Source organism: Poecilia formosa, unplaced genomic scaffold (genome assembly GCF_000485575.1).
Source record: "Poecilia formosa unplaced genomic scaffold, Poecilia_formosa-5.1.2 Scaffold86, whole genome shotgun sequence".
NCBI classification, from domain to species: domain Eukaryota; kingdom Metazoa; phylum Chordata; class Actinopteri; order Cyprinodontiformes; family Poeciliidae; genus Poecilia; species Poecilia formosa.
Window position 1 is genome coordinate 146,476 of NW_006800025.1, and position 21,146 is coordinate 167,621.

A 21,146-nucleotide genomic window follows, 5' to 3' on the forward strand; every position below is an offset into this window, starting at 1 on the left:
AATTTTTTTGAGTTCTTCCATGCATTTTGCAACATTTCATTTCTCATTCAGGCCAATGAAATCTTCATTGCTTTTTTTATTGCTTGCACAATTTAATCAAATAAGTCTTTGTAAAAATAGAAGTGCTGTATTTTCTGCACTATAATGAATGAATCTCAATGAATCTCCTATTTTAAAACTTTCTTTCATATATAAGGCGCACCGCATTATAAGGCGCGTAGAACAGACGCTACAGTTAGGGTTGCGCCCGTCCCTTTGTTCCGTACTCTACAAATGTGGATGTGTAATAATAAAGAGGTCCCCGAGTACTTTATATAGTAGGCTGCCCCAGTCATTGTTTCATTCACGGTGTTGGTGTTGAGATATTGTGCCCAACTGCTTTCTGGGTAACACAGACCAACCGACACGCTGCCGCCGCAGTCTGTCACCCCCGGCGGAAAATGTATAGGGGCTGGTCCCTTGGCAACCCTAGTCGAAGTCTAAAGCCATTTTGTTGACATAAAGAATGTCAACAAAACAGTCCGACTCCGGTCGGCGAGGAGAGCCTTCCGCGACTGGGCCAGGGTGTGGCCGGACGATTGTCACCCCTCTCCCATCGTGCACAGCATGTTCATGAAGAACATGCTGTGCGCATATTCTCAACAACCTGCAGGTCATCTGCAGGTCAAATGACCTGCAGACGACCTGATTATCAGGTCGATAGGTAGATGGGTCAGTCAAACTTTATTAACAAACCAGCGTTCTGACAACTATCCCAGCATGCACCACGCGCGTCTTCTTCTATGGGCGAAAATGAAGTCGGCGGCTGCTTACTGTAGTTGCTAGACCTGATGTGGCTCAATATTGGTCCATATATAAGGCGCACTGGATTACAAGGCGCACTGTCGGCTTTTGAGGAAATTGAAGGTTTTTAGGTGTGCCTTATAGTGTGGAAAATACGGTACATGATTTAGGAGGAAATATTACACTGCCAGTACTTTCATCATGATAAACAAAACAAAAATATAAAAACATCTTGTTTGCAAATAACCAGAGATGACCATCATGTGACCCTGATCTGACAATGGGACCAAACTGTGCAGGGTTAAAGCTTAAATAGCACAGTATCAAGGCATAACATCCAACCAAAGTTACACCAGTCTTTCTTGGGGTACTGGACATTTAAACATGGGAGTAATGGTTTCAAATATTTCTTCACAGTTTGTTTTGGTTGATCTTAAACATTTTGGATTTGCAAAATAGGCAAATTAATTCCAGTTTATTTAACTGGGAAGACTGGCTTTTTAATATGATGGGAATAGAGAAAATAGTTTTTGCTACTTAAGTCTTTGATATATTTCTATGGTGAATGTCTATTGAATCTATAATATCCAGATATGTAATTTGTGTGAACTTTGCTCACTTAAATATGATTAAAGCAAGTGAATTTGTCCTGTCTGTAGTTTGTAACAAACGAAAAAAAAAAAAAAAAAAAAAAGATTCAGTGCTTGAATGAATGTATTAGGTCTGTGGATTGTGACTTTTTTAAGTTTAGGATAAAATTCACAGGTCTTACATGTATGTTACAGGCCAGCTGATTTAGATGACAGTTTGACTGGTTAAAGGCGATCTTGTTAATTGATAATACAGTTTTTTTCTGGTTTTTGATGTGTTTTTTTTTTCTCTGTGGTTCTAAATTAAAGACACTGATTACCTAAGTGAGTTTTGCTGACTTGTCTTATTAAAGTGAGCTTATGTAAAGCAAGCCTTTGTCAATTTAAATAAAAAATTCTTCCAAGGAACAACATTTTATAGAATTTATGAAAGTTTTCTTCAATTGATTCTTTGTAAGACTACCATAAGGCCTGACGACACATTGCTAAAGACTATTTAAAAAATGTAACCCTCTGAATTTAATTCATTAAATACTGTACAATGGATTGTTCTCAATGTGAGTTATTTTAGCAATCTCTTACAAAAGAAAGGAACGATATAAATACATTTTACACATTTAACATAGAAAAATATATATTGAAGTATTCTGAAAAAATTTATACAAATGTTAATGATGAAGAACATATGTGGCTTGGGTTCTTTGCTCATGGAGTTTTAAACAACTGCAAATAGGACGACGCAGTTCGGGACATAACCAGAGAGTAAAGAGACAGAAAACCGCAGCCACAGTTGTTTCCAAACATAAATTTGATCAGTTATGGAAGGTTTTTACTTTTTGTTTACATTGTTAGTACAAAATGTCTGTTGAGGTCTGCAGACTGCTTTAAATCAACCTTAAGCAAAATAGACATTACCTGGAAAAATGTGAGACTTGCACAGTCACTGCGTGACTCGATAGTGTAACGTCGGCTTTTCTGGCTATTGTTTATGGAAGAGACATGCCCATTCGTGCTTGTTGCACATCAGTCGACAGTCAAAACCAGTACAGAAATTACATCTATCAAAATGCAGCCAGAAGTTTAGTTTTCAGAATTGGAGTATTTATTGCTTATAACAGAGAGCTTTTAAATCCCTCCACAGGTTGCCAGTTTGCTTTGATCTCATTGACTTTTCTTCTGACTTTTCCTTCCTCACCAGAGAAATTGCCATGTAAATCTTCACTTCATGACCTCAAACTGCAGCTGCAGACTTTGTTTTCACATTTCACATTTGTCTTCAGTTCATACTACGGAGTGAGTTTGGCATTTCAAACATAAACTCATCATTCTTTGGCAACTTTCAGCACCATGCTCTGCTGATTTCACAAATGTTTACCACTTGTCAGTTTTGGACAACAAAAAAAAAAACAACAAAAAAACTGTCAACTGGAGCACAACTGGAAGCAACAACCAAGAGCACAACTGGAGAAAGAGTTCAAAATACTACCCATTCTCATGATTAAAGTGGTTTTCATAAAGCTGCAAACATGTCGTAATTATATATAATAAGACTACTTACTCCCTTCAAATGTTTAACACATTTATCAGTATTTACAGCCACAGCTGATTGGTTTATGAAACAATTTCCAAATTAGTAAAATAAGAGAATTCAAGTAAGATGTTGACATATAGCATGCAGTTGTTTTCTACATTACTTAACAAGTTGCTAAAACATTAAAATCTTGGGCATTTCTGGGCCCTGCCTCTGTGAATAAGAAGGTTACTTGGGCAAGAGCTAATATCCTGGTAAACCCTTTTCTAAGAGACCTGAAAAAACATAATCAGAGTAAGTAAAAGGTCAAACTTGACTCATTCACAGTAAAGGGAAGCAACAACCAGGTGGAGCTAGTTGAAGTTTTTACATGATCCTCGGCAGGTGTGGCCACACCTATAAAAGCCAGAGCCGTGGTTTGACTAATTGTGATACCAATACCAATAATCAAAAGTGTCATCAATTGGAGAAACAGTTGTTGCGTCTCAACTACAGTACTCTTATACAGATATGTTTGAAGTAGATTTTTTTCAAACTAGATAATCTAGGCTTTGTCTTCAGACAATCAAAGAAGGAAGTGCAAGTCTCACAATCTGCTAACTGAGATTGATGTGGTTTTATAAGAAACATACTTTGGAAAATCTTTTATGTCATCTCAAGCGTTGTAGTGTTGATTCAGCACCTAGTTAAATGCTGTTCTACCTGAATTCATTTAATTTTATATGGAAGTTGAGTAAAATACAAGAACCTATTCTAACTTTTGTGGCCTTAAAATTTTAGATGCCCTAGGCAAGTTATTGTCATGCATTGAATGGAGCCCATATGACTTCTGTTTTTTGTTTTTGTCTTTTTTTTACTGTAAACCCGTTGTGCCTGTTTGTCTTATTTTTTTCTCCTCCAGTAAAGCCCATGTGAAATCCGTCCTACTCCTTGCTGCTGACTTGTCATGACTGGCCTCAGGATAAGTTGCTCAATGTTAATGTTTGACAACGCGGAAGAAGGGCCTTGAGTTCCATTTATCTCAGTCAGACACCAGAACCACAACCTTTCGGTTCTGCTTTTGCTCAGCTGCTGTTTTGCTGCTTTGTGAAGGATTTATACAGTTCAGTCCCAGGGAGAACGACAAAAAAACAACATGGGTGAGTCAGCTTTGCCATTATGCCGATTGGTATTTCATATTTTTTTTAATAATTTGTGGATAGTTTTTCCTGGGGGATGGGTTGAGCCTTAAGCATGGAGGGCAACAGTTGAGGAATGAAAGAATGAAGTTGAAGAAATATTGCTCATGTAAGATAAGTACTTTAATTTGACTTGCAAGTGAAACTAAAGTCTTTAAACTGTAGGTAAATGCCACTACACCGCATTACATCACCTCAATATACTTGTTTGTTTTTGCCATTTCATTCCAAAGATCATTCTCGCTGATGTGTTTTAGTATTTAAATGTGTCATGTTAATGCTGCTGGAGAGTACTAACATTAAAAGTGAGTTTTGCAAGTAAAAAAATAGAAACCTAGAAATTCTGTCAGCTACTCCACACTGACTCCTGTGTAACCTCGAGTGCTTTAAAGAGGTTTGTCTAGATATTGAAGTGTCAGGACGCATCAGCTGTGAGGCCACAGCCATTGTGAGACGCCTCTAATTTTCTGCCCCATTTGTGAAGTCTCTACAGAGGTGCTGGTGCTGGTCGACTTTGAGGCCACCATGAGTGACGAGCTAACGGTGAAGATGGGCGAAGTGGTCACAAACGTCACCAAGGCCAACGAAGACGGATGGCTCCAAGGAGAGCTGAGGGGGAAGAGAGGCATTTTCCCAGCAACCTTTGCCAAAGTATGTTGAGTCACTGGGAAGTGTCATTTTGCGGGTGCATGTGTTTTTAACTGCACATGCACTAAATATTTCACTTTGTCTTTTCCAATGCAGGATATTCCTGTCTATTTGATGGGAGACAGCATGAGGGAACCACGAAGCATCAGAAAACGTATGAAATTAAAATGTTCTACTTTTCTTGCAAACACTTAAGAATTTGAAAAAGAGAAAATAGTTAATCAATTTTCCCTTTAAGATGATATTTTTTACATATGTTTGCTGTGGTCAAAAACAGATGAGCAGTAAATTAAAATTGGTACGTCTGCCTTTTAACATTTGAAATGATCAATATGAGACACGCTAGCAGTGTCTCATATTTATATTCCTTATAATCACCTAATTAAGCGTACAATACCACAATAGTTGTGTATTTATTCTGTACACAGAAGAAGCATTGTCCCATAAATGTCTACATGACAGGACAAATATAAAGTATATAGAACATAAAAAAAAAAAAACATCTAAATGTTTATTTTTTGACAAGGAGCAATTTTTAAAATCCTACTTTTGTCAGTAGCGTTATGAGACTCATCTCAAGAACATTTTACTTATAAATTAACAATTATGTCCAGGGTGAAGCACAGAGGGCATCCGAATATATATAAAAAAGCTCAATTTGTTGTTTACTTATGGCTTTATTTATTTATTTTAACATTTTTTTTAAAAAGAGTCAAACCAAAATCAAAGTTTCCCCTCTGATCTGTTTGCCCCTCAACAAGAAATATGTCTCTGTATCTCAGTCCAATTTTTTGTTCAAATTAAGTACTTAGTTTTGATTTTTTTTTAGTGGTTCTGAAAGCACCTAGGGCTTTTTTGACTTTGTTTTATACTTTGCTTTTTTTTCACCTTTTGATCCATTTAACTAACATTGAGTTACAAACAAAATGTTTTAAAAATGAAAGACATTGCACTAAAAAACACAAATATGCCCAATAAACTTGTTCTGAAGCATGAAAATCAGGACCTATGACTGTATCACTTCTCTGGTGTGTTCAGGTAGCGTAGTGTCTCCCCCCCCATCCCCTCCCTGTTTTGTCAAATGACAAAAAAAAAGCTTAACATATTGAAAGAAATGCAATATTTGCTTAATCCAAATTTTCTCTTGGCTAAGCATTTTCACACTGCCAAAACAAAATGTTCTGCTTTCATTTTTAATTTCATAGTGAATCAATTAAGTGAAGTTATTTGTACTGTTGATTCAAGTTGATAGCAGAGCTCCAGGTGACCTAGTTTTTTTTTTTTTTTTTTTTGAATTACCACCCAGTGGGTTTAATCAAACTGATCAGTAGTTAAGTCTTCTGACTGTATTTATCCACCTCATTTACTGAGACTAGTCAGTCAAATGCAAAGGCATTGAGGACGGAGCATTCCTGTGCTGTTACAAATCTCTTTGTTTGGTAACTACCTAGGAGTAGCCTACTGACAATTAGCTGACCAGGCAGACAAACCCGACCACTTCAGGCGCTAATGGTGACACAGACGTTCAGCAGAGGAAACTACAAACTCGACAATGGTCCAGTGTAGATATTTGATATTAACTAGCACAGCTTGTATTTCACTTACATGAAGATTTTCAGATTGTTTTAAATACTAAAATCAACTAAAACAAGGATTTACTATAAGCCCTCTGTGATACCTAGTGGAAATATCAGTGATAATTTGACAAAACCTAACTTGGTATCCAAATTCTCCCTGTCGGACAGTTTTGAACGATTTTATTGATTTCCCAAAATATGCCAGTTTTCTAAGTTTGCACACCAGTCAACTTAAAATAAACCAAGAAGAAAAAGCAGTGGAGTTGTTTAGTTTTGTCTTTTGTAATCTAAAAAAAGACGTGTTAAACACTGTGGTCGCTGCGGTGAAGAGAGTCATACCGAGAGGGCAGTAAGCCGTCTGTAAATATATGCAGCCACATCCGCTCACACAAAGGCCAATTGTAATATACTGTATAGAGAAGGTTGGGGAAGATGAAAACAAGCAGCGACTTTGAAGGATTATTTTTTTTAAATTAATCTGTGATTACTGATATGGCTTCTTGTTTATTTACCTTATCTTTTTCAGCAAAGAATGCGGTTCAGACCAGGAAATGTGAGGTCGCCTTTGCATACACTCCCCAAAATGAAGACGAGTTGGAGCTGGCAGTCGGTGAAACCTTGGAGATCATCAGAGAGGTATAACGATGTTTTATTTCAACTATCATGATGCATTTAGGCTGAAAGCCCAGCCTGCTGTAGCTGAAAGATATTTTTAAGTGGATAAAACATTGCCCCAAAACTTTTAACTACTGTTTAGCTGCCCAGAAAAAGAACAATTGTCAAGTGAGTTCCTAAAGCAAAATCCTAAACATTTCATGCAAATGAAACCTTTAAATATTGTGTCAAATGCCACTGGTATTCAGAGGGCAATTATTTTTCTATGGAAGTCCAAAAGTGCTGCATGTAAATAAGTAAATCCTTTAACAATAAAGTGACAATAATTAAGATTGAAAAGTCATAGACTCAGTGTATTAAAATAGATTAATGTATGCCTATTAAATTTATTTGCAATTCTATACTGATTATAACATAGGAAATTATGTATTTGTATTGTAACAGCTTTGAAAGTGCATACTCTATTCTTAAGTCAAAAGCATTTTTTTTTTTTTTTTTTTTTTACATTTACAAACTTAATCTGTACGTGTCAATTCTGGGAATCATCAGACAAACCTGCTTGGACAGATTTTAATCTCTGGAATGCACACAAGATATTTATCGTCAATGTGGGTATGTAAGATTAATCAAAAACATTTACCTGTTCCCTTTCTTCCTCTTTTTAAACGGCAGATTGAAGATGGTTGGTGGATGGGCCTGAAAAATGGCAAATTGGGAGCATTTCCATCAAATTTTGTCAAAGAAATTTTTGTTTCCCCCAAAGGTTGGTAGCCAAACAATTTGCTATGCTTTTTCTTTTAACGTACTCTCCAAATCTAATTTTGATATTTTTCCAACAGATGCGAAGCAAAACGAGGCCAAGGCCAGGCCTAAACTGTCAGAGGCTGTGTTTAACAAAGATGTATGTCTACCACAAATAAGATCACTCGAACTTTTGTGAACTGTCATTCTGTTAATTATTATATTCCTTCTTTTCCTATAAAGATATCCCAGCGAGCCAGTGTGAGAAACAAGGCAAAGAACCGTGAGTTCCTACCCTCCTTAAATCTTCCCAGCTGCCTGAAGGCTTTTGTTTGTCCATAAACGCGGCTAACACACTTTCTATTTTAAACACCAGTTGAAAGCAGCTCAACAGGTTATTTTTAGTCAGACACAAACTTTGACAATGATTTCACTCGTGTGTGATCTAGGTGGAGTCGTGGCTTGATTTGTCAGAATAGACAACAGAATGAAATATCAGAGAGGCTGAAGGTTTATGACCTTCATTTGCAGTTAGTCACCAACATTTACAGTCTGAGCTGTTATTGTCGTGATTCCGGGAGCGGATGGAATCAGTCATCAGTGTTGAAACCTTCATTTCCTGTCACATAATTAAAATAATTCTCAGCTTTCTAGATCATGTTATCTCTCGTGTTTCTCTCCAAGGTGTGGAGTATTGCCAGGTTATGTTTGACTATAAGGCCACAGCACCAGATGAGTTGGAACTGAAGAAGGGGAACATTGTAGCCATTCTGAACAAGGTTTGAGCGTCGTGTCCTTTTCCTCACAGAATGTCTCACATGGTGTACCTGCAGTCCTCCCTTCCTTGTAATGTTGTTTCTCTTTGTGGTAGCTTCTGTGTTTATCATCACTTGTCACGTTGAACAGGAAAAACCAGTTTTTTTCTCTCTCAAGGAAATAAAAATGGCACCTTCACACCTAGGCGGGGGGACAAGCTTGTGATGAGACAAAAAAATTATTTGTACAGAGATCAAATAAGAGAAAAGAAAACAGAACCAAGTTTAATACTGTAATAAATAAAGAAAAACAGTTATTAAGACTTTTTTACTTACTGAAAACATTTTAGGTTGTAACCTTTCATAGCTGAAGTACTTTCATATTTTTGGCAATTCATCAAAAATTTTACAAAAATTTACAGGAACCTTCATATAAAAAAAGAAAACATCGGAGTTGAAGTTGTGATGAGATAAAGATAAAATAAACACATCTTTGTAGGTTTCAATATAATTCTTTGTAATAAATTATTTAATAAGTACGCATGCACACACACTTTACAGAAGGGCGCTACTTTGTCTTTTCTTTCACATAAAATAGAGGAAAATATATTTACGTCTGTGATTGCTATGTGACCAAATATGGAAAAGCATACACATGTTGGGAAGTGGTTTTTTTTTCTTCTTTCTTTTTTTTATTACAGACTTGTTCCATAAAGAGTGAATGTCGTCTTTATGTGGAAGACACAAGATACTTCCAGATACTTTTATTATTTTTTTTGGTTTTATTTTTATTTTCTGTTTCTCATATAAACTATTCAGCATTTCCTTGGTGACAAAACACATAAGACTCTCAAAGTTTGTTCACTCCACTGTTTAGTGTTCGTCCGTCTATGACGTGGGTCTAACGATGAGAAGCAACAAGAAATGTTATTTCCTAAACAGAGAAAAGTGTTTGCCCTCATTTGTGGGGCTTGTCTTATAATGGTGGTACTGATGTATCGCTATGTTTGCCGGAGTATAGTGTGAAATCGTTGAGAGAAGAGGAGACAGTGCAGTTATTTAAAATCTCCTCAATAAGATGCAGCGGTGGGACTTGATTAAAATTTGTTAATCGAGCTAATAGGTCTTTTTTTAATAGTATTTAATCAAAAACAGAATAAGCAATTCAAACCCCTTATTACTGCCAAGTTTTGGAGTAAATTTGCATTTGAGCTCAAAAGCAGATATTTATTTTTAATATATTATTTAGGCTATTTATGCACCAGCGTAGTGAAAAGTACTATTATATCATTTAAGCTTTCGAGTGTTTCAGGAATCTGATTTTATTTTACTTTTTATGCAACTTCTCTGAAAAAATAGTTATTTAGAAATTGTGGATACTGACATCAGCGCTGCTTGCTGCAACATGTCCAGCATTGAGATAGTATTTTCAGCTTGAATATATTCTGTGATACACTAACACCTTTTTGGACAACTTGCCCACAACAATAGTCTTCTCCAGTGTCCTGTCATTTTTTTGAAGCAAAAATGAATCCCCAGTGTGCCAAGGAAGGCAGCTTTGTTGTTCATGGCCATTGTTTATGGATGGAGCTTGGGAATCAGATTTAAAGGCATCTTTGAAACACAATAAACAGATTTCAGCCTGGGACTTATGTATGTTAAAAAAAAAAAAAAATTAAACAAATAAATTCCGTAAAAGTATATTAAAATTTTTAATGCATTGAAATCTATGTAATTGATTTACAAAAATGAACACTTTAATTTCCTGGACTTAATTAGGAGCTTATAATAGTTTTTTTTTATTTATGATTCTCTAAAGCAATCAGACAATTGTCTTTTGCTTGGCTAATCATAAAGCAGTTGGCAACAGTGAAATTATAGTGCAGTCCTAAAATTTCACTGTTGTTTCCAAATGGGTAATGGTGCAGAGCAACTTTAATTTAGTTCAGGAAACTCACTTGAGTCAGCCAGAGCAAGAGCCAATCTGACATCCTAAATACCAAGAAATATCATAGTATGTAATGTTTAAAAAAAAAAAAAAAAACAGGGCCCTTATATAGACTACTGGAACTGATTTGTCAGGACACACTTTTTGACATGAAGCAGTTAGCAAAGTAGATTTTTTTCCCCCCCGTCTCATAAAATAATAAGGAATTTGTATTTTGTTTGACCTTTTGAGACTCTTGTGTTCAGCGATTTAACCTCCCAAAGGACACTGGGGCTCTAATGTGTCGCTTTAATCTTGTTCTAAAGGAAACGGAAGATGAAGGCTGGTGGGAGGGGGAGTTGAACGGCCGCCACGGCTTCTTTCCTGACAACTTTGTCATGATTTTACCACCAAAAGACATTCTGCAAGTGAGTAAACACACAACCACAGCAAACAGATCACAGCTGGTGTGGATTTTATTTTTTTTTCCCACATTGTCTAGCCAGAAGGGCTTAAAACATCCTGTTGTATCAGCACGAAACCATGAACATGTTTAATAATAAGTTTTATTGTTTGGAATTGGTGCTTAATCCCTTTATTTTGATCCATAGTGTCGCTTTAGGAGGTCTGCAGCCCGTTATGACTCAAGCTCCTCTTTACACTTACTCACTGGAAATTTCCCACTGCGGAAAAACTGTGCAGCTGCTTGTAACGAACCAAAAGACCCAGAACGAAACCCATTTTAAGTTTCTGTTTCTTCTCTTCTAGTCTGGAATCACAAACCAACCACCTGTTCGAGGAAACACTATAAAACTCCCAGGTAAGAGAACAGCATGTTTTCTGTTCTGACGGAACCCAGCTGCATAACAGCAGATGATGTTTGACACATTTTTGGAGAGTTGGCGTTATGATGTTTGACACTTTTTTGGAGAGTTGGCGTTAATATTTCTGAATATTTGGGTCTGACTGTGGGCTTATTCTTTTGGACCTGGTTGAACTGCTTTCTGAGCAGATGTTAAACTTGGAAGCAAGATTCACAGTTTGTCAGGACTGCAGAACAAGTCCTGACTCACGTAGTTATTGCATTCCTTTATTCTCCTAGGAGATGATGTTTTATAAAAGTGCAGATGAGACGTAGTGGTGCAAGTTGTAAGATGTTGTTCTCTGTGCTGCTTTGGAGCTTTCCTGTTTGGAATCATCTATAAACTTTTCTTCCAACAATTAATTCATCGGGGATTAAAAACACTATTTTATTTTTTGATTAAGTATTCATGACCTTTAAGCTTTCTAAGAATACTTTCTAGAATTTCAAACAAAAACCTCAATGCATTTTATTTTATTTTAATTTATCTGATAATCAACACAAAATAGCACATTGCTAAAGTTGGAGGAAAATGACACAAGGAATATTTGTATAACACGTATTCATTCAGCCTTTTCATGCCCCTAAATGAGGTCAAGCAAAACGCACTTCAGAAGTATGCAGGAGTCAAACTGTACGCAATTTAATCTCATATACAGCTGTTTTGTGATGGACTCAGTTTTGTAAGAGAAGGAAAAGCATCATAATGACTGAGGAATACACTGTTCAACTCAGTTTAATCCATCAGTAGTTGGACTGAAGTGTATCAGACTACAGACCTGCCAATCCGTGGTTTTCTGTCTAAACAGGTAGGTTGATTAAGGTAGGCATTAATCAGAGAACCAGTCACAAAAAAAATAAAAACAAGAAAAACTTTAGAGGAGCTGCAGAGATATTAGACATGCGCACCACTTATCTTATGTTTGTGGACAATTTACAAGGAGAAAGTTATTGTTGGAAGAAAGCTAGAAAAGATTCCAGTTCCAATTTACCATAATCCACGTAGGGAGGCCAAATGTGGAACAGCATACCCAGATCAGATGACGGCAAAATAACTTTCAGACCTACATGCAAAATGCTACACATGGAGGAAAAACGTTAACATGCCATCTCCATGAAGAAACATGATCTTATAAGGATCACAGTGTGGGGATGGCTTTCTTTTGCAGGGACAGGGGAGTTGCTCAGAGTGTTGATGGGAAGATGAACTAAATTATATCTTCAGAAGACATAAGGCTGGTGTTCACCTTCCAGCAGAACAACAACCAGGGTTGTTGAATATACAGCCAAAGCTACAGTAACATGGTTTGGATCAAGTCATATTCAGGTGTTCAAATGGTCTCATCAGAATCCTAAACCTAAATGATCATGTGGAAATGGTTGGGATTTCTTGCTCACAGATGTTCTCAATTCAATCTGACTAAACTAGAACTACTCTGCAAACATGAATGAGAGAAAAAAAAATCTGCCTCTTGATGTGCAAAGTTTGAAGAGAAGTACCCAAAAAGACTTGGCACTGAAATTGCAGCAAAACTTTGTTGTGCATAGATTTGATAACAAGATGTATGCAAATCACACTCAGATTTTTGAAAAAATGTGCATTTTTTACCTTTTCACAAATATGAACAACATAATTGTCTAGCTTACAAAGTTCAAATTAAATGTATTGTAGTCTGTGGTGGAAAAAAAAAAATAATTTTCAAACTTGATTTATTTAAACAGGTTATACGGGTATTATTTTATTGTTTAGCGAGTTCAACAGAGTAATGAGAGCACATTTAGACACATTTAAATAAGCTCATCTACAGACTGGATCGCAAGGTACCTCAAAGCAGGATGTGTTATAATGTAAGACTGTGGTCTGAAGCACATGTGGCACATAATCAAAAATGATCAATGTGTTTGTTTACAAAACTCTCTCCTATGGTAGCACATTTAAAGGAGACATCTTTAAAACATTTGCTAGGAGGCATGTTACCGAGTTGCTTTACACAAGTTTTACCAACTAACCTCTTAATACGTCATCATAATTTCATATCATGCAAGGCGGTATCACAATTTCACAGGATGTCTCAGACCGTAGTAAGACTGGGGGATGGTTAAACTGATCATGTGACACAGTTCAGGAGTCTTGGAGGAAACAAGGGGGCGGAGGGGGAGTCGAGAGCTCTGTCACAGAGATTTTTACAGCCAGATAGAACCAGCGTTTGAGCCACTACTGCTCTGTGGATGACTTGCTTGAGAGGGAAATGTGGCACAATGCTCTGAGCAGCCAAGGTAGGGCTATTGTCTTAAAACCGTGCAGTTGTCCGCTTTTTATTTCGACTGTTCCATCTGTAATGAAGCATAATTTGGTCATGCTCAGCAGTTTTTGTGCTTCTGAGGTGAACATTATAGATCCAGGCCTGTGTTTAGGTTCTCTCACATCACCTCCAGTTCTTGCACACTTAACAGTTTGATAGTTCAATTATTACAGTAGTTGTGACATATTTTCTCTTGAAACTTATTCTTCTCTTTTGGACTGATAATTTCCGATACTTTGTGTAAGTGGCGGGTAATGTGGCTCACTACCCAGAGGGCAGTTCTAGTAAGGGGTGTAGTTGAGTATTTGAAACAAAATAGTGAGTGCATAACTGTGAAGTGTAAAACAGAGAATGCATAGTTGTCCTTTTTTATTTAACAATTTATTTTTTGAAAAGCGTGCTGCAAGTCTTTTTGCATATTAAATATCTACCAGTGCAACATATCTTATTTCTTTACCTTTCTTACAAAATAACTCGAGCTCTGTCAAATACGGCAGCGAGTCGATGAACAACAATTTTCATATCCAGCCACAGACCTGAAATTGAGACGAGCTTAAAAACCACACTATGCGGCAAATTATTTTAACACTAAATACAAACTTTTACTTACAAAAAAAATATTAAATCCATTTTGTTATTCTTGTGAGTGGCATAGATTTTTCTCGGGGTATCGATGGGGACTTTCTTCTAAATGTTTAGCATGTCAAAAAATAAATAAATAAATGGAGTCAATCATTCAGAAAATCTTCTCAGTTACGGTACACTGGTTGTACTCGTGAAAATAAGTCTTCCCCATATCATAACACCTGAGAGCACTACAAAAGTAGTTACCAAAACAAAAGAAAACCAGAAAAGTAGAGAATCTTCAAGAGGGAGGCAGTGCACAACCTGATGATCTTACTATCGAGGTTGTTTTCACTCAGTTAAGCTTGCAGTGTGTGAAGACATACTGATGTGACATGGTGTGCCTTGTTTGATCATCTTATTCACCAAAGGGTAAAAATCTGGGTATCAATGATACATTTTCAGAAATTTTTCAGATACACCGTTAAGCGTGCATAGCTTCGATGGTGTGTGTGTGTATGTGTGTGAAAGGGGGTTTAAGCCTGGATTGCAAGGTACTTGCCCTGTGTTCCCTGTGCTACAGAAGTGACAACTCTCATGCTGACTTTTAGCAGCTCAAACACTCACAATACTAAAGCAGTTAACACACAGGAAGAATGGGGAAAACACCATGCAGGATTCTGTGACCTCTTTGCTGAAAATGTTGGCTCCGTTGCAATGCCATCCTCCAGATCTGCTAGTGCATGCACAGCAGAAACACACCTGGGAAGTTGGCTGCTGGCAGAGAAATACTGTTGAAGTAACTTGGCAACAAGATGATTTTAATTAGGGAAACGTTTTCAAAGAAAGTGTATTGCAGGAAAATCAAAATTAAATTCTGCCCAATGTTGAATCTCAGCTCAGATCTGCAGAGTTGATATTTGAGTCCTTCCAGGTAAATTAATGTTTGTTTTTTATTCTTCCAGCAAAAAAAGAAGCAACTGCAATGGATAAAAATGATCAAACACATGCAAAAGGTATATGCGACTGAAAATTCAGCTAATATAGGATTAGACCACATGATTTTTGATGATAGATCAATTACAATGTGTTTGTTTTACAGATGATAAACCAGAGCAGAAAGACTTGAGAAGCAATCCTCCAACCAAAATAAAGCTGCCAACAATCAAACCCTCTCCACCGCCCATCAAAGAAAAACCTCACAAGCTTTTACCAGTGTAAGTCACACAGAAGTCGTTCTCTTCCATTGCTAATTTCTGTGCTAAGTTGCTAGAGACTTTCTGCAGCTAGTTGTTTCCAGCCACCCTGCTGCACAATTGGTGTTTTAGAAAATGTCAGGAACCCATTCTGCTCTTTGGTCTGGCACCAGAATCCCTGCTTTTAGATCCCATTGCAGGTTTTTGGTGGCCACCACCAGTTGCCTTGGAGTCCTTACAGAAGAATGCCAGGATGCTTGCCATTTAGTGGCTCAATGGAAACTCAGCTGAGTCAAATCAGACTTAAACAGATGAGAACGGCTCATTTCCTGTTTCCTGAACAAAACACAACAGGCACACACGCTGAACTCAAAAGAAAACTGGTTCTGCCTTGAAGACGTTATGAGGAAGCCATCACAAAAATGCATCATTTTAGTTCTTTCTAGAATCCTGTAGTATTTTCTGCCTATCATTTAATGTCTGTACATTCTGGAGGAATTTTTTTTTTTAATATCTGATCAGATGAGTCTGTGAGCTTAAAGATCAGATAAGTTGAGTAGCAATTATTTCATGCGTGCGTATAAACTTAACCACACGCATACAGTGAATCTGAACCAGATGCATGAATGAGCAAGATGTGCAAGAATGAGCAAGTTTGCACTTTGAACCTCAGCTGGCATGGTCTGCACCTGCAGATTGAAAAAAAAAAAACAATGTCTTTCAAGTTAGTTTGGTTTTCCTTTGAAAACATGATGATGTTTTGAACATTTTTTTGTCCTCTTTATTGTTTCAGACTTTACATTTAAACCTTTAAATATGCAAACAAAACCTGACTATTTAAATCTTTATCTACTATATTCAGTAGCACCAACGGGGATGCAGTTCCCATCTCGCAAAAGCAGCCAGAGGATGAGGCGGTCGACCAGTTTGATGGCTTGGATGTGCAAACTGAAAAGCTGACTCATCCCACCGCTAATAGAGCCAAGCCTCCACAAAGGAGGCCACCAACAAACTTGAGTGCTACATCACAAGTGAGTTCCGTATTAGACAAATTTTTGTTTCAACAGCCCTTTGTCTGCTGTTATGCAAAGGTTTCGCAATGTGGGCTTACGCAAAGTTCCACATGGGTTGTGTTAACCGCAGTCTGTACAGATGCAAAAATATTCCATGAATATTGTCACCTTTCTTAGCGTATCAGTGATGATGAATAATATGTTACCATTTATGAGGGTTTTTTTTTTTTTTTAAATCTCATCCTGTGGCACTAATGGGAAGCTAACTGCTTCCAAATCAGAATATTCGTTGGGACAATAAGCCATTTGAATATATTTGAATAAATGGATTTTAAATTAATAGTTTTCAAGTAGAAGTCTTGAATTACAGGTATTCCACTCAGTGCATTTCATAGAGACACCTTGCACTGGAATTATAGCTAGAGACTGACATTGATGCCCATTCCATTCCATCCTTCCCCCCCCCTTTTTTTTTAGTAATACTGGACAGAATCTGTTCAAAATAAATATTCTGGATTCTAAATTTATTTTAAGTCTGCACTTTCAGATATCCCAGTACATTAATGCTTTGACCTGAACCATTCATTTTGCCTTTCAACATGGTCATGTGTTTAGCTCGTCGACATTGGCTAGCTTCTCTGTCCTTAAGCTGGCAAAGCATCTCCAACAGCATAAAATGCCACCACCATGGTTCCCCTGTGCAGAGTTAGTTCTCCACACATTGGGTTTTGCATGTAGACCACTTAGTTTAATTTAGGTCTCATTTGACCTGAGCAGCTTTTTCCACATGTTTGCAGTGTCCTCAACATGGCTGGTGGCAAAATGCAAAAGAGATTTCTTCTAGTTTTCTTCTTTTCAGTCCTTCATAAAGACCAGATTTGGAGAGTGCATGACTACTAGCCATTCTGTATACTGATTTTATACAAAGTCAGTAGTTATACGTGGATATAAATGGGTTTTTGTTGTTGTTTTTTGAGGGACTGTTTTCCTCTTCTGGACCAATTGTCTAGCTTAACTTTTGGGTTCTCATATGAACATTTAATATTGATAAAATAAAAATTGAGGCAAGGTATGATTAGAAAAGAAATAGCTGTCTTTTCTTCGACTTCTCATGAGCTGCCAACATTCTGATAGCTTAGAGCGACAAGTTCAAGCACGAGCTTTGTGGACTGAAAATTAATTCTGGGAAATGAACAAAGCAATTCTCTGAAGTATCATCTGAGTTTCAAGATGGTTGCTCAATCGACACGCCTCGTTAAGATCGCAAAGCATGAGAGTGAATTTTTGCATTAATTCTCTATTGCAGAATGCAACAGACCAGACGGATGCAGAACCATCACCAAAAATGCCCCAAACTGACAAACTGCCTGTCTTGCAAAAGGTTTGTAACATTTACTGACACGTCTGGTGGATTCTGAATATTTGAACATTAAATCCAACCAGTTTGAGACTTTTCTTCCTGCACTCTTCAAGCATCTGTACATTTTGCATCTTCATGTTCTATGTATTTGTACACTCAGGCTCACTACAGTTTGCACACACTTTAATTTTAACACTAGACTTAAAAAAAACAGCTATGTTTTGCTTGGGAAGGTGGGATTATCTTCAATTCATTGTTTCAAAGGTTGCCAAAGTATTAGTCATAGTGTATATAGATAATAAAATGCTTTACTAATAGTCAAGCATCCTGGGAGTTGAATCGCGAGCAGGTTCTGACCGTATCGGTCTTCCACTTACTACTTGGTCAGTGACACATTTAGCAACCTCTCAAACCAACAGAGCATCAGAATCTATGTGTAAGTTTCGAGCAAATCTTGAACAGCGATCTCTCCTTCCACCATGTACGAAATGCTACTGTAATGAGATCTGGTGACTTTGGAGTACAGAGTACAGAGAACTAGTCAGAGACTATTTAAAATTTGTGACATGGTGCATTATCCAGCTGATTGTTGCCATCATGAAAGATGTCGACACTGTGGTGACATAGGGTTGGAAATCGTCATCAGTATAGTAGATGTTTTCAAATGATGTTCAGTGTAAATTTTCTCTTGGTCTTGGATGGTGGCAGATTCTGAAATGCTCAGACCCAACCTGACTGTTAAATGCTCTCTCTTCCTCATTCTCTATATTTCGAAATGCATCGTCAGTGGGCTTTTGACATTACCTCAGTATTTAAGTAACATAAAGTGCAGTTCACTGTGATAAGAATCCCCTTGTATCTTTAAAGGTATCAGAACAACCCCCAGTGGTTCCTGCAAAGCCTGAGCTTTCAGCTAAGATTCCGCTTCCAGTTCGACCAGCTTTTCCGAAAGCGGTTGCAGGCAATAAAACTGCAAACCATAAAGACGAAGAACCAACTGTGGCAAGCCTGCAAGCAGAGATCAAAGAGCTGAGGATGGCACTAGAGCTGCTGCAAACCCGACAAGAGTGAGTCGTTTTCATGCCCCATACATTAAATCTTGTTTAAAAAAAAAAGTGTTCAAAGATAATCGACAATCTGCTCTTTCTTCATACGTCAAAACATCTTCAGCAAAGCGAGATCCGTCACTGTTGTGTAGTCACCCCATCTAGACCTTTCCACATCAATAATCTTTGTTTCTGTCATTTTCAACAAGACGAGACATGCAGGAAGTGAAAGAAGAACTGAAGGAGGAGAGAAATAAGCGTCTGGCTTTGCAGGTCAGTAAGGCATAGTTGGCATATTTTGCTCCAGTCTGTTTCTCGCTGGTTACCACAAGAAAAGAAAATACAGAAGTTGTGGTTCGAGGTAACTGTAATTTTCTAAATAGCTAACTAACTAACTTTCTTCATACAGGAGGAAGTGAACAGTTTGAAGACAAAGCATTAAATTCAGATGCTGATTGAGAACTTTGTTAGACGCTGGGAACTTCCTTTGGACTACAACAAAGTGTCTTTTTTTTTTTTTTTTCTACTGAGACCAAGTAAAGGAAATTGTGTGAACACATTTAAACTGAAAATATACATGTGCTGTCTAGACTGGAAGCTGTTGTTGGGGGAGGGGGAGCTCATGGAGAAGCTCACTTGTTCTGGACCGAAAAGACAGTATTCACGAAGAGACTTTGAAACAACATGCTGGTAATTTACACACCTGAATGCTGTAAATCATAACTGATGGTCCTTTAAGGGTTATACTTGGAAGAAATGTTTTTAGATGTTTTGACTGTTGCATCTGCTATGTTTTTGTTGTTGTTGTTTTTTTTTACTGTAGGCTACTTTTAATACCTCTGTGAAATTTGTAATATATGCAGCTGTACATAAAAATGAAATATTGTGAATGTTAATAAAGCAAATACTGCTGTCAAAAGATCATACTTTTCTTCTATTTACCAGATACATGGATGGAGCACTGTGAAGGGAGAACGTTAAGTAAATAGAATTGGATGAATTTCCTCATTTTCAGTCATTTTGTTTTAAATTCTCTAAAACACTAACAGCTGAATAACTTTTGCTTATAACCATCTGAGAAGAAATAGGGTTCTAAATCCTTCACTGAAAGGAATATTTAAGGGTTTTAAAATATTTTTTTAATGCACAAATAAAAGCAACCAGTGCCCTACTGGATGAACAGATTTTAAGTAAAGTCAGTGCTTCTGTTATGATCCATCCGTTCAAACATCTCTGCTAAGCCTCAAGTGTTTAGCTCTGTGTTTGAAGTTTTCAAACACAAACTTCCGGTGTTTTGAAGTGATCATCTTGGTTTGAAGTGATCATCTTGGCTTGAGAACTTTGCTCTCAAGCCATAACATGTCCTAACCAAAGTCATCATTATTTCTGTCTTTGCGTTCTCTCTTGCTGCTAGTAAAACAAGAGAGCATCTCAAAATCAGTTTAAAATGTATCACAGCTACAGCTCTCCATGGAATAAGTGACTCTACGTGTTAGTAGAGTGACAGAACCATCCCACATTCATCTTTGTAATAATTATAACATGCAACATAAAAGAAATAAATTAAAAATTCTAAAATTTGAAAGAATTGCAGAGACAGGGAAGTTCTGTATTTGTTGGCTTGTTTCAATAATGTGTTTTATTTTTTTAAAGGTATTTTTCTGTGCCTTTCAGTGCTTAGCTCTGTCAAGACTTGGATAATTTCAAACTTGTCAAGCATGTTTACTGTTTTCTCAGAAAATGTGGGCGAACAGTTGCTAACACTAAGATGCTAAATTATTTGGCTACTTGACAACAAAAGTCAACTCACATGGCTGTACTTTATTTTAAAGATATGTGACACTTTAAAAGAGGAGATGCATCAGGTTTTGAGGAATTTAAAAATACTATCAGACTAAATTTGATCATATTGTCTTCATGATACACTTTAATTGAAGCAGCAAAAAAATAAAATAAAATAAAACATAAACTTAATCTACACTGTTTAAGTGTACAAATGCTAAGTAAGACAGTCAGGTGAGAATTGGGTGAAATCCTTATTTTTTTAGAATTCAACACTAACAGGGCAGATGTTGGATGAATGCAACAGATATACAGTAGCTAAAGACGGACCTTAGATAAGCATCATAAAGCATTTAAAACAAAACCAAAACAATGTGGTTTATAATTTTCTTTGTCCATGTTTGCATTTTAATATTTACATTTGACTGTTTACACAAGTAATTTGAAAATAAGCTAGTGCCACAACACAAATACACAACAGTAGAGTGGGCATAGTAAACAATCACCTAATGACAATCATACTATGATATTATAAACAGATCGGATATTTGAGACAAAAAAACATAGTAAAAAATAAACCAAATAATTCACATGCTAAAGGTAATTTCTATGTAGATTATTTGATAAATCCTTAATGTCTGTGAGTCCAGTCCAAACATGATATTGTTTTTTTCA

At 36.9% G+C, this 21,146-nt stretch overlaps 1 protein-coding gene across 1 annotated transcript; it reads left to right on the top strand.

Moving 5' to 3' along the window:
- The first annotated feature begins 3,737 nt into the window (after window positions 1-3,737).
- Window positions 3,738-19,611, top strand: sh3d21 (SH3 domain containing 21). The gene is made up of 17 exons (XM_007557230.2): window positions 3,738-4,043; window positions 4,567-4,733; window positions 4,827-4,884; window positions 6,834-6,943; window positions 7,595-7,685; window positions 7,762-7,823; window positions 7,907-7,946; window positions 8,348-8,442; window positions 10,672-10,773; window positions 11,114-11,165; window positions 15,040-15,090; window positions 15,177-15,291; window positions 16,133-16,301; window positions 17,590-17,664; window positions 18,511-18,710; window positions 18,899-18,962; window positions 19,099-19,611. Exons 1-17 carry the CDS (start codon window positions 4,040-4,042, stop codon window positions 19,129-19,131), a joined length of 1,488 nt encoding a protein of 495 aa, XP_007557292.1. The 5' UTR covers window positions 3,738-4,039; the 3' UTR covers window positions 19,132-19,611.
- Window positions 19,612-21,146: the final 1,535 nt, after the last annotated feature.

Coding starts and splice junctions, on each gene's coding strand:
- sh3d21 (XM_007557230.2), top strand. Junction 10,774..11,113: donor CACCAAAAGACATTCTGCAA/GTGAGTAAACAC, acceptor CTTCTCTTCTAG/TCTGGAATCACAAACCAACC. Junction 18,711..18,898: donor CTGCTGCAAACCCGACAAGA/GTGAGTCGTTTT, acceptor ATTTTCAACAAG/ACGAGACATGCAGGAAGTGA.